This window comes from Xenia sp. Carnegie-2017, unplaced genomic scaffold, assembly GCF_021976095.1.
Source record: "Xenia sp. Carnegie-2017 unplaced genomic scaffold, XeniaSp_v1 HiC_scaffold_14, whole genome shotgun sequence".
Lineage (NCBI taxonomy): Eukaryota > Metazoa > Cnidaria > Anthozoa > Malacalcyonacea > Xeniidae > Xenia > Xenia sp. Carnegie-2017.
In genome coordinates, this window is record NW_025813447.1 from 5,987,754 (window position 1) to 6,000,529 (window position 12,776).

Sequence of the window (12,776 nt, forward strand, 5' to 3'; positions counted from 1 at the left end):
ATTGATTAACATTCATTTCATGTTGATGGAAATCAAAAAGTGTACAGACTCAGCAAAGTACCAAGGTTTGTGATATTGGATAGCGAATTCTCAAACTTCCAAAAATGGAATTACCCTTTGTAAACAATTCAGATACTTTTATGTTCAAATCCAAGAAAAGACCTACTGCTCATGTTGATTCTTTACCTACATTGTTGGGTTTATGAGTGCTTGTGTTCTAATTGATAGCTTACTTTTACCACAGGGTCCAGTCCAGTGTTATTATCATGATGTACTGATTGCAAACAACAGTTTTGTGGACTCTCATTTAAAAAGTCTTGGTTCAAAGTCAATTCAGGTAATGTGTTATGAAGTAGTATTGAAAAGTAGTAATCTATTATTAAGTTAAAGCATTTTTTATAGAATGAAGATAATTCTTGTGGTGACACTCATTGGAAAGCTGCAAAAATGATCTCCAAATCAAAGAAAAACCAAGACGAGACTGGACTTGAAGTTGCTGGATGCAGGCATTCGATTGCTCAAGCTACTTTGAACTTTTCAGAGGAGAAATTTATGTCGATGCTCACTACTTGCATATGAATTTTTTACAACCACATAAAGTTAAATATATGTGGGAAGATATTATATGCAAATATTGGCCGTGGGCTCTACGTGTTACATCGGAAGAAAATCAAAATGCTTTAAGAAATACTGCACCAGCACTGTCTATAATGCATGGGAAATCACACAGTTGGTCATGTCAGGTACGTTACATACGTAGGTTATGATTGTTTACCCAATAATTCGTACGCTAAATACCACATACACCGACGATAATGCTCTATTAAAGATGTTGTGAGACGAAGCGTGCTTTGTCAAACTGTGATAGTACTGTATTTCACGTAATTATAAACCGTGGTTACGTAAATCTGAAATGGGTTGTCTTGAATGGATGATTCTTTTCACACTTTTTAGGTTATTTGGAGCGGAAGATGGCAAAGTGGTGCGGCAGCAACTGCTGGCGAAGAAGTTGAGCAAATAAATTCGTATTTGTCAAGACTTGGCTCGACTACTAAAAATATGACGGCCTCCGGTGAGTATTACTTTCTGATCTGCATATCCACTCAGGTTTTGGTCGATTAAGTCCAAAAACCTATGTTCACATTAATGGTTGTTCGTATTAAGGACGAGTAGAATACATTAATGAACATCTTCTGAGTTGGAACAAGCGAAAAATTTTAAACTTGGCAAAATCACTTGTTATTCGAATGAAAAAGGTTACACGTTGTATTTGTCTTCAGTTAATTGTCAAAATTATACTAGTGTGAGTCCATGATTCTAATGTGTGCTACGTACGTGTATAATATGAAATGAATTTACAGTTCATAGTTGTGTATAGGTCTTATTTGAACCCAATACGTTTACTGCGCTAATATAATTCTTTTCACTGTTTTCATAATGTGTACTTGTATTTCGAAGACCGAAAGGCAACTTTCATCTCCCAAGGATGATTTTGTAAAGTTAAGAAGCGAACTTAATGTCCAGGACTCAGACTTGGACGACTCGATAATGCTGTGGAAAGAAGAAGTTCAACAATTTGCAAGAGGTAACATTGTTTACTTTCAAATATTTTAGAAACATGGTTTAGTATTGTACAGTACTGTACTTATGGTTGATTTTGTTCAAACATCATTTAAAACGAAACTATATTAAATAATTCTTGGCCTGGCTCAAATTTTTATGTTCGGCAATTATTATTTTAACAATTTATTTTAGCTCCCGGAAAATATATACCTATACAGTATTGTATGGAGTGCTTAGTAATTACGTAGATAAATTAATATTTTTATTTGTATAGAACAACAAATTGGAGTTTCTTCGTTGAAAGGTGCCGCCGAAGAGTTCTTCCTTTGCATCAAACTGTTGAAAATGCTCAACATTTGGAGAATTTTGTAAAAGCTAACGATGGTCAAACGCAGACATTATTGGGTGATAGGCGTTTCGTTCATGACGCTCAAAACTAAGTGAAACAACTTGAACAAAATGCAACAAGATTGCTGGAATTGAAAAGACAGCTTTTAGATGGACATGTGACAGAGGAGCAGCTTCTTGAGCAAGGAAAGTCGCAGCTGGCAAAAATCACAGTAGCAAAGCTGCTGAAGAGATTAGAAATGTTGTATTTTCAGTCAGTAGACGCACAAAGAAATAACTTCTCTTGCTGGTGAGTTTTGTTGGGGTTTTTTATGAGTAACTGTAAGCATTATTTTAAAGTTCGTAGCAAAATCTAAGTGAGTTAGATTTTAGATGTAGGCGACACAAAATGCAAAATATGGAACAGTTTTATTCGAGATAAATTGTTTTATCTAAAAGTCAGCGGGTAAATACCATCTACACAATCCTCGTAGAAATTTGTAGACTTATATTTATGGGCCACCCTACACTTATTTTGTGCCGAATTATTTCAAAGCATTTTGCCAAATTACTGTAAAATTGCGATTTGTCGTTGTTACGTATATTATACATACACGTACTGTAGATTCTAGGAAACGAAGATTTTCCATGAGAAGGAAATGCGCTAAAGAGAAGTCCGAAATAACATCCACCGTAGAAGAGTTAAATTGCCTCGCAAGTCTGTGTGGTCTTCCCACGACAAGTGCGGAAGAAGTCACGTTTGGAGATTTTGTTTGGTCGTTTAACCAATGTGACATAGATAGTACGACTTCACATGGTGTGTAAAGGAATAGCAATTATAGCTCTATGTATATTGTGACGTCCATGATCTAGTGCCGACCCGTCACTGCGTATCCACGTATCCGCGTATCCACTAAAAAACATAGCTTCAACTAACTTTCTTTATATAGGTACTAGTCCTCTTATCTTATGCCTCGTTCTTTAAACTAGTCCTCTTATCTTATGCCTCGTTCTTTAAACTCGTCACTGCGTATCCACGTATCCGCGTATCCACTAAAAAACATAGCTTCAACTAACTTTCTTTATATAGGTACTAGTCCTCTTATCTTATGCCTCGTTCTTTAAACTAGTCCTCTTATCTTATGCCTCGTTCTTTAAACTCGTCACTGCGTATCCACGTATCCGCAGAATTAAAAGGGTGCCTTTACAAATTGGACGGGTATTCTATAATTGCTCCAAAACAATGATAGTGGTAAGTAATTTTACACATTACACTTAAGTTATAAATTTAAAAATACTGAAATACATAGGCCAATCCAGTGGCTAATTTATGTATTGAAGGCTATGTTAGCTTTTAGGAGACCTATACTTTGCTTGCTTTTTGAAAAGATAAACAAGAGTGCTTATCCATCCCTTCTTGGTCATAAATGCATCTTAATGAGCAAACAACTCTAGTAAACTATTTTACAGATAGAAATTACTATACAAAACTAACAATAGCATGCACATATGAGTGATATGATTTAGCATAGTTAGCTACACCCGACTTACAGGATCAGTCCACAAGTTAAGGTAACCTTGGACGAATATTGATTGTAAGAAACAAATAAGCTTCAAGATTACAATGTTTTAAATACTAAGTAACTTAAGTTTGTCCAAAAGAGTTATATTTTGAAAAAGAAAGTTCTTTCAAGTTAACTTGAATAGCTGCCAGTATCATATTGCTGTGATCACCTGCAAAATACATGTCAATCTGATGTTGTAGATATTTTTTCTTTGACAAGTTAAACTATAACAATTTTGTACACTTGTAAGTGTGTACAAGACTTTCCAAGTGGCAAGTTAAACTGTAAACCGTTTACTATCAAAAAGAAGGGTATTTTCATGTTCAGTGTAAAAATTATATAGTTGGACTAGAACCTTTGGCATGATTACCTTGCTGTTCCTCAGTATGTTTTTCTCAATATCACATGCTCATTTATTTGTAAAGTTTGTTAATTAGTAATTACAATATTTTAATTTGTTAACATTATTTTTTATAGATTTTGATGTACTAGAATTAGATGATACAGAATGTATCTTCCAAAAAAATTGTAGGTTTGTCACATATTTATTGCAAATGAAATACAAGAAGTGTTATAGCATCCTAGAGTCATAATGATTGTGCCCAACAGTGATATAGCAATCTTAATAGTTTAGGGAGATGGTATTCATTTGAGTGCTTGTTTTGCCGTGCTAAGTTCTTAAAAATAATTGCTTCTTCTGGATTAAAACATGCATTAATTTTTTACTTCATTGTCGGCCAAGGTTTATGCATCAACATTATTTGTAAATACTAAAAAAATAATTGCAAAATATGTTAAACGCATGTACATTACATTCCACTGTATATAAATACGTAACCTTTAAAGTGCCCTGTCAAAAAAATGAAACTCACACATATGAATCTTTGTAATATGTACATAATGAAAATGGAAATCAGAATTAAATTAAAACGATTTTTGCCGAGTTATTGCGGTATGAATTGCAAAATTTTCAAATTTTAACGGCAAAAGTTTTTTAAAATCGCGAAGTCGGAAACCTGGTAACTAATACGTCACAGTAGGAACCGGTTCGCATCTCAGCTTGTTTACAAATAGTAAAAATTATTGTACAAAGGTCGATATTTACAATCAAAACTCGCTCAATTTTTCTAATAATGTCCTCATCGAACTCAGACACGGAAAGTACTAGCTACCAAACAGACGACTCTGATTGGAATTATTATCCCGGGATATTCGATATAAAAAAGACAAGTGAAGCGTCCGCTACTAAAGACGTCAAAAGCACAGATGACAACGCAGACGTTGGCCCATACAGCAATGAACCAGTTGCTGATGAAGAATGGCTTTCTAACTACCGTGGAAGAAAACAAAAATATGATGACCGTTTGAAAGAACTTCAACGTAGACTTGACGGCGAAGAGAAATATGACCAATGGTAATTATTTGATGGTTTTGTAATATAATTCATCGGGATTTCTTTTATATTATATTCAGTATATTGCACTGAACACCTACATAATAATAAACAAATCGAACAAGTTAATTTAAAAAAGTTTCATAAAATTATCATTTAACATAAAATGTCTTCTTTTAATTCTATTGCGTGAGTTTAGCAATACAGCTATAATAACCGGCACCACGGCTGATAAATGCCGGAATTATTATACGGGTTTCCCCTGTAGTGAAAACACGAAACGTGTGCAGTACTTATGTGCCAAACACGATACCTTTAGAACGTTTGGCTTTCACTAATTCATCGTATTTTGCTTTCAGAGCTACATATTTGTTCCATGATTTCCTTTTCTCTTTCAGTAGGTACGCACAACCAACACAACCATCTGTCTGAGTCAAAGCGCTGTTTGTCTAAAAGAAAAAGTCTTTCTTAAAATGTATGCATAATGTCAGTAGGGGTCAACATACGTTTTGACAGAAAAGCTCACGAATGGCAAGTCAAATTGTAAGATCGCACTATACTAGCAGGAATAAAGGTATATACTATATACTTTGCTGCAAGGAACATCGCTTGGTATCTCTTTATCCACATTTAATTCCATTGGCACGCAGTGTTCGAAATCCTCTGGCTCTTCTTCTGATTCTCCTGGTCGAGACAAACTTGTGGACAATGCTTCCTTTAAAACCTTTCGAAAATGTCAACAAATTTATGTACAAAACAGTGATTCTCAAAATAGGTTCATGTGTATTTTACTGTATTTACCATGTTTTAAAAGCGTGCGTTAATCTCTTGAAATGGAATGAATAAACTTACCCTTCTCTTGGCTCTTGCTGACGGGGGACATTCAGCTGCAATATTATATTTAGGGACTGCCACGACGCCAATCTCATCGGTAGCTAATCTAGGTACTTTAGCCGACAGACCAGAAAACATTTGCGAAAATCTTCTTTTGCGAAATGTGCTGAGCAAATACTGGAATTAGGTGTTGGATCCCATTTTGCCCGTTTCAACCGTACGAAATCAATCCATTGTTTACGTCTTATTTTGGCTTCTGGCCTTTCATCTCCGGAAAACGGTATGAAATGAAGCGAGACTCCTTTTTACATTAGAGACATTAGAGCAACCAGCCACAATACATCTATTTGGCATTTTCTATTTTGCGTGACTTTTCGGGCCGCCAACTACAGTACAAGAACACTTCGACAATACACGCTCTAATGTTTTCGTGGATCAATAGGCCTGACCGGATCCTACTGTGACGTCACTAGACTGATTTGGTACCAATCTCTTATGCGCGGTTTTCGAATTTTTACTTCTCAAAATTCTATGTTCAAATGACTATAATTTCTGCACTAAATTCAGAATCGAAATTCGATTTTCAAATAACGCATGTACGTATTACAAAGATTCATATATGTGAGTTTCATTTTTTTGACAGGGGCACTTTAAGCTTGTTTTAACTTAATACGATCATTTATCTTTATACCTATCCTATCCTTAATCTTCTCTTTTCCTTCACAAAGGAGAGGCAAAACGTTTTCCAAATAATAAATCATATAATATATATCTCCATTTTCAGAAGTGCTTTTTCCTCTTCCAATCTTTTAACTACCATGTACTTATCGACAATTTGTGCCTTGAAGCGCACAGGTATATCTAAATATTGTTAAGTAAAATAGTTGAAACTAAAAGCGAGCATGGACGTCACAATATACATAGAGCTATAATTGCTATTCCTTTACACACCATGTGAAGTCGTACTATCTATGTCACATTGGTTAAACGACCAAACAAAATCTCCAAACGTGACTTCTTCCGCACTTGTCGTGGGAAGACCACACAGACTTGCGAGGCAATTTAACTCTTCTACGGTGGATGTTATTTCGGACTTCTCTTTAGCGCATTTCCTTCTCATGGAAAATCTTCGTTTCCTAGAATCTACAGTACGTGTATGTATAATATACGTAACAACGACAAATCGCAATTTTACAGTAATTTGGCAAAATGCTTTGAAATAATTCGGCACAAAATAAGTGTAGGGTGGCCCATAAATATAAGTCTACAAATTTCTACGAGGATTGTGTAGATGGTATTTACCCGCTGACTTTTAGATAAAACAATTTATCTCGAATAAAACTGTTCCATATTTTGCATTTTGTGTCGCCTACATCTAAAATCTAACTCACTTAGATTTTGCTACGAACTTTAAAATAATGCTTACAGTTACTCATAAAAAACCCCAACAAAACTCACCAGCAAGAGAAGTTATTTCTTTTGTGCGTCTACTGACTGAAAAATACAACATTTCTAATCTCTTCAGCAGCTTTGCTACTGTGATTTTTGCCAGCTGCGACTTTCCTTGCTCAAGAAGCTGCTCCTCTGTCACATGTCCATCTAAAAGCTGTCTTTTCAATTCCAGCAATCTTGTTGCATTTTGTTCAAGTTGTTTCACTTAGTTTTGAGCGTCATGAACGAAACGCCTATCACCCAATAATGTCTGCGTTTGACCATCGTTAGCTTTTACAAAATTCTCCAAATGTTGAGCATTTTCAACAGTTTGATGCAAAGGAAGAACTCTTCGGCGGCACCTTTCAACGAAGAAACTCCAATTTGTTGTTCTATACAAAAAATAAAAAATATTAATTTATCTACGTAATTACTAAGCACTCCATACAATACTGTATAGGTATATATTTTCCGGGAGCTAAAATAAATTGTTAAAAATAATAATTGCCGAACATAAAAATTTGAGCCAGGCCAAGAATTATTTAATATAGTTTCGTTTTAAATGATGTTTGAACAAAAATCAACCATAAGTACAGTACTGTACAATACTAAACCATGTTTCTAAAATATTTGAAAGTAAACAATGTTACCTCTTGCAAATTGTTGAACTTCTTCTTTCCACAGCATTATCGAGTCGTCCAAGTCTGAGTCCTGGACATTAAGTTCGCTTCTTAACTTTACAAAATCATCCTTGGGAGATGAAAGTTGCCTTTCGGTCTTCGAAATACAAGTACACATTATGAAAAACAGTGAAAAAGAATTATATTAGCGCAGTAAACGTATTGGGTTCAAATAAGACCTATACACAACTATGAACTGTAAATTCATTTCATATTATACACGTACGTAGCACACATTAGAATCATGGACTCACACTAGTATAATTTTGACAATTAACTGAAGACAAATACAACGTGTAACCTTTTTCATTCGAATAACAAGTGATTTTGCCAAGTTTAAAATTTTTCGCTTGTTCCAACTCAGAAGATGTTCATTAATGTATTCTACTCGTCCTTAATACGAACAACCATTAATGTGAACATAGGTTTTTGGACTTAATCGACCAAAAAACCTGAGTGGATATGCAGATCAGAAAGTAATACTCACCGGAGGCCGTCATATTTTTAGTAGTCGAGCCAAGTCTTGACAAATACGAATTTATTTGCTCAACTTCTTCGCCAGCAGTTGCTGCCGCACCACTTTGCCATCTTCCGCTCCAAATAACCTAAAAAGTGTGAAAAGAATCATCCATTCAAGACAACCCATTTCAGATTTACGTAACCACGGTTTATAATTACGTGAAATACAGTACTATCACAGTTTGACAAAGCACGCTTCGTCTCACAACATCTTTAATAGAGCATTATCGTCGGTGTATGTGGTATTTAGCGTACGAATTATTGGGTAAACAATCATAACCTACGTATGTAACGTACCTGACATGACCAACTGTGTGATTTCCCATGCATTATAGACAGTGCTGGTGCAGTATTTCTTAAAGCATTTTGATTTTCTTCCGATGTAACACGTAGAGCCCACGGCCAATATTTGCATATAATATCTTCCCACATATATTTAACTTTATGTGGTTGTAAAAAATTCATATGCAAGTAGTGAGCATCGACATAAATTTCTCCTCTGAAAAGTTCAAAGTAGCTTGAGCAATCGAATGCCTGCATCCAGCAACTTCAAGTCCAGTCTCGTCTTGGTTTTTCTTTGATTTGGAGATCATTTTTGCAGCTTTCCAATGAGTGTCACCACAAGAATTATCTTCATTCTATAAAAAATGCTTTAACTTAATAATAGATTACTACTTTTCAATACTACTTCATAACACATTACCTGAATTGACTTTGAACCAAGACTTTTTAAATGAGAGTCCACAAAACTGTTGTTTGCAATCAGTACATCATGATAATAACACTGGACTGGACCCCTGTGGTAAAAGTAAGCTATCAATTAGAACACAAGCACTCATAAACCCAACAATGTAGGTAAAGAATCAACATGAGCAGTAGGTCTTTTTCTTGGATTTGAACATAAAAGTATCTGAATTGTTTACAAAGGGTAATTCCATTTTTGGAAGTTTGAGAATTCGCTATCCAATATCACAAACCTTGGTACTTTGCTGAGTCTGTACACTTTTTGATTTCCATCAACATGAAATGAATGTTAATCAATGCTACAAGGAGGGCAATATTTACTTTTCTGCTCATGAAGAAGGTCAAAGTCGTGTTAGCAAACAATTTTCTGTAGGTGACTGGATTGATAACATTTTCCTAATGAAACCAGTTCCAAATCAAAACATAGCACAATTATATACTATTTGTTGATTATGCAAAACCCAACTGTACTATAACATAGTTCTCATACTTCAAACGTACACATTACATGTATATGAAGCCTACATAAATTGACATGTGTTTGTTACAAATTTTAAACACATTTTCCTTGACTTTCCAGAATTTGCCAAAATTCACAGAAAGAAATGATCATAAGGGATTATTTTGAAACCAAGATTTACATCTTGTAGCTTTTGGTTTGCGAGACAAAAAATATACACAAAATAAAAAGCACACTAACAAAGATATGTAGATAGCATAAAAATTAATCACCTATCCTCTAGAGCTGGAAATATCTTCCAAACTTCTTACAAAAGCAGATTGTGATGACCCAGGAAACCTCTTTCTAAATGCATCCCACAAATTGAAGACATCTTGACTAAATATGTAATGAACATGTTCAGGGCTATCAGGCACTACCGTGAAATTGGCACCACATTGGGATCACATTCAACACAACATTCATCACAACATTCATCACCACATTCAACTAAAATTTATCATTCAAAATGATAAATTGAAAATCGTCTTTAAACACTTTTTCAGTAAAAAACAATTCTTAACTACTTATTAATATTTTACTGTCCTTAAACATCACAAATTTTTTTTTATTTTTTTTTATTTATTGAAGAAAACGTATTTTATTATGATCATTACTATCTATTACAAATATAAATGTTAAAAAACTAAATCAAATATGACTAAAATCAGTGTTTAAAATATCCATGATAAAGGGACAGTCAAATGTAAAGACAACTTTTCCAATAACCTAGGTCAATATTTAAAGTATGTTCACGAGTTGAGGCAGATCGACTTCCTCGTATCGCGGTAATTGCTGACCTAATCAGTGCGAAAGACAGTTTACAACGCATCCACGCTAGCGTGATGCCATATTGCAGCTTTCTTTTGTGCCAGCAGATCAGCTAGCCGTTTATAAGCAATTTCCGTCTCTTTCCCCATACCACCTGATGTTGAAAAGACCAGTGGTGTAAAAGCAGCATATTCAATCTCTTACTCGATCACCATATTCCTTTTCTTAGCCATCTCATGCTGACGATAGAGTGCAGGTAGATTGGTGTTTTGGTAGCTCGATGCGTTTGGGTGAAATACCCTTACATCAAAAAATGCATCTTGCTGTCTAGACCAAAAACCTTTAGCACGAATATCTAGTCTCGCTTCTTCTTGTCTATTGGCTGTACGAGGTAATATCACTTCCCCACATCACAAAGAAAGTATAAAAGTCAAGAAATTGAAGAAAACACTAAGCTTTAGGTTACAGTGTACTTTTCATTTCTCTTAATCAGCGTATATTTTAAAAACTACACGGTATAATTTTTTTAAACTTGGCCAGAATATACATAATTGTATTGTCTAAAATATATCCAAAATCTGGAGAGCGCACAAAAATATAAATGTAGAAAATCATCGACAAAGTCGGATGACACGAATGTGCATAATATAATCTTATATAATTAAGTTCCTATATCCATGTAATTTTTCAAACAAAGGCCTATAAATAAAAAACTACACGGTAGAATTTTTTTAAACTTTGTCATATTGTAGATATTTTTATTGTCTAAAATATATCCAAAATCTGGAGTGTGCACAAAAAAAAAAGTTGTAGAAAATCATCGACAAAGTTAGGTGACACGAATACGCGTAATATGATCTTATATAATTAAGTTGAGAATTCCAAATCATTAAGTTGAGAATTCAAATTATGCCATAGTTAAAATGGGTTTGCCTATTTTGAAGAATGGAATACAAAATTGTGGACTGTTCTAAAATCCTGTAAAAAACACACACTAGAAAACAAAAGAGAAAGCTATCAAGATGATGCAGTAAGCCACTTATTTTACTTAATGACTCATCATCCCACCCAGCTGGTTGTTCAAGTACCCCCTCAAAAATATCTAAAAGTTTTTCATAGTTTTTGTGCAATACATTGATTAATCTAGAGCGATAATACCATCTTGTTTCACCAGGGGCAGGAAACTCAAGGTTGTTAGATGTGAGAAAAGCTTTTCTTTTTGGGGCATTGCTTGTAAATGTGCTGAATGTAGCTATATTAATAAAAAAGATTTTAACAGGAGAAATTGATGAGGCTGACTGGCATAGGACCAGGTGCACTTTGTGCACTTTCCAAATTCTAGATATATTTTAGACAATATAAACTTATATAATATACTCGAGTTTAAAAAAATTCCACCGTGTAGTTTTTTAGCTATAGAGCTGTTTGTCGAATTTGGTGCCAACTTCACAGTTTATACCAGAGTACATTCTCAAGGAATTTTATTTCTTTTATATTTTTGTGCACTCTCCAGATTTTGGATATGTTATAGAAAATAAAAATATCTACAATATGGCCAGGTTTAAAAAAATAGTACCGTGTAGTTTTTTGATTGTAGGCCTTTGTTTAGTAAAGAATCGGAATTCCTAACTTAATCATATAAGATTAAATTACGCGCATTAGTGACATCCGATTTTATCGACGATTTTCTACAACTTTCTTTTTGTGCACTCTCCAGATTTTGGATATATTTTAGGCTATATATATATCTACAATATGCAAAAGTTTAAAAAAATCCTACAGTGTAGTTTTTTACTTATAGGCTTTTGTTTAGTAAAGAACCGGAATTCTTAACTAATTATATAAGATTATATTACGCACATTCGTGTCATCCGACTTTTTAGATGATTTTCTACCATTTATATTTTTGTGCACTCTCCAGATTTTGGATATATATTTTAGACAATGTAATTATCTATATTCTGGCCAAGTTTGAAAAAATTCTACCGTGATGTTTTTAAATTATACGCAAAATAAGAGAAATGAAAAGTATACTGTAACCTAAAGCTTAGTATTTTCTTCAATTTCTTGACTTTTAGACTTTCTTTGTGATGTTTAAGGACAGTAAAATATTAATAAGTTGTTAAGAATTGTTTTTTACTATTGTATTTGAAAGAAAAAGTGTTTTAAAGACCATTTTTCAATTTATCATTTTGAATGATAAATTTTGGTTAAATGTGGTGATGAATGTTGTGATGTATGTGATAACCAATGTGGTGCTAAATTTACAATAGTCTTGTTGTGTAGGTTTTTGAGAATGAACTCCATAACAACTGGAAGGCTAACTTGGCCTCCATCTTTGAAGCCTGCATGATCGCCACCATTGAGGGTACGGAGGCGAAAACATCACTTCAAAATTGCCGGATTTTTTGCATAAAACAGTGCTCTTATAGCCAGCTTAATGTCTAAAA

At 34.1% G+C, this 12,776-nt stretch overlaps 1 protein-coding gene and 3 long non-coding RNA genes across 7 annotated transcripts; 2 read left to right on the top strand and 2 right to left on the bottom strand.

Moving 5' to 3' along the window:
• The first annotated feature begins 251 nt into the window (after positions 1-251).
• Positions 252-2,145, top strand: LOC124434017. Its single transcript, XR_006944679.1, has 5 exons — positions 252-337; positions 403-743; positions 955-1,072; positions 1,459-1,585; positions 1,838-2,145. It is a non-coding gene; the product is annotated as an uncharacterized LOC124434017 (long non-coding RNA).
• A 2,660-nt stretch (positions 2,146-4,805) lies between these two features.
• On the top strand, positions 4,806-5,728 carry LOC124434018. Its single transcript, XR_006944680.1, has 2 exons — positions 4,806-4,869; positions 5,247-5,728. It is a non-coding gene; the product is annotated as an uncharacterized LOC124434018 (long non-coding RNA).
• LOC124434014 lies at positions 5,004-5,823 on the bottom strand. The gene is made up of 3 exons (XM_046983877.1): positions 5,701-5,823; positions 5,438-5,572; positions 5,004-5,297 (listed from the first exon to the last, which is right to left on the bottom strand). Exons 1-3 carry the CDS (start codon positions 5,818-5,820, stop codon positions 5,142-5,144), a joined length of 411 nt encoding a protein of 136 aa, XP_046839833.1. The 5' UTR covers positions 5,821-5,823; the 3' UTR covers positions 5,004-5,141.
• A 352-nt stretch (positions 5,824-6,175) lies between these two features.
• Positions 6,176-9,976, bottom strand: LOC124434015. Of its 4 annotated transcripts, none has more exons than XR_006944677.1 (7): positions 9,789-9,976; positions 9,016-9,109; positions 8,610-8,950; positions 8,281-8,398; positions 7,764-7,890; positions 7,141-7,505; positions 6,176-6,825 (listed from the first exon to the last, which is right to left on the bottom strand). It is a non-coding gene; the product is annotated as an uncharacterized LOC124434015 (long non-coding RNA). The 4 variants fall into 4 exon arrangements; XR_006944678.1 differs by having other exon boundaries at positions 6,176-6,543; positions 6,634-7,505; XR_006944676.1 differs by adding an exon at positions 9,290-9,452 and having other exon boundaries at positions 6,176-7,505.
• Positions 9,977-12,776: the final 2,800 nt, after the last annotated feature.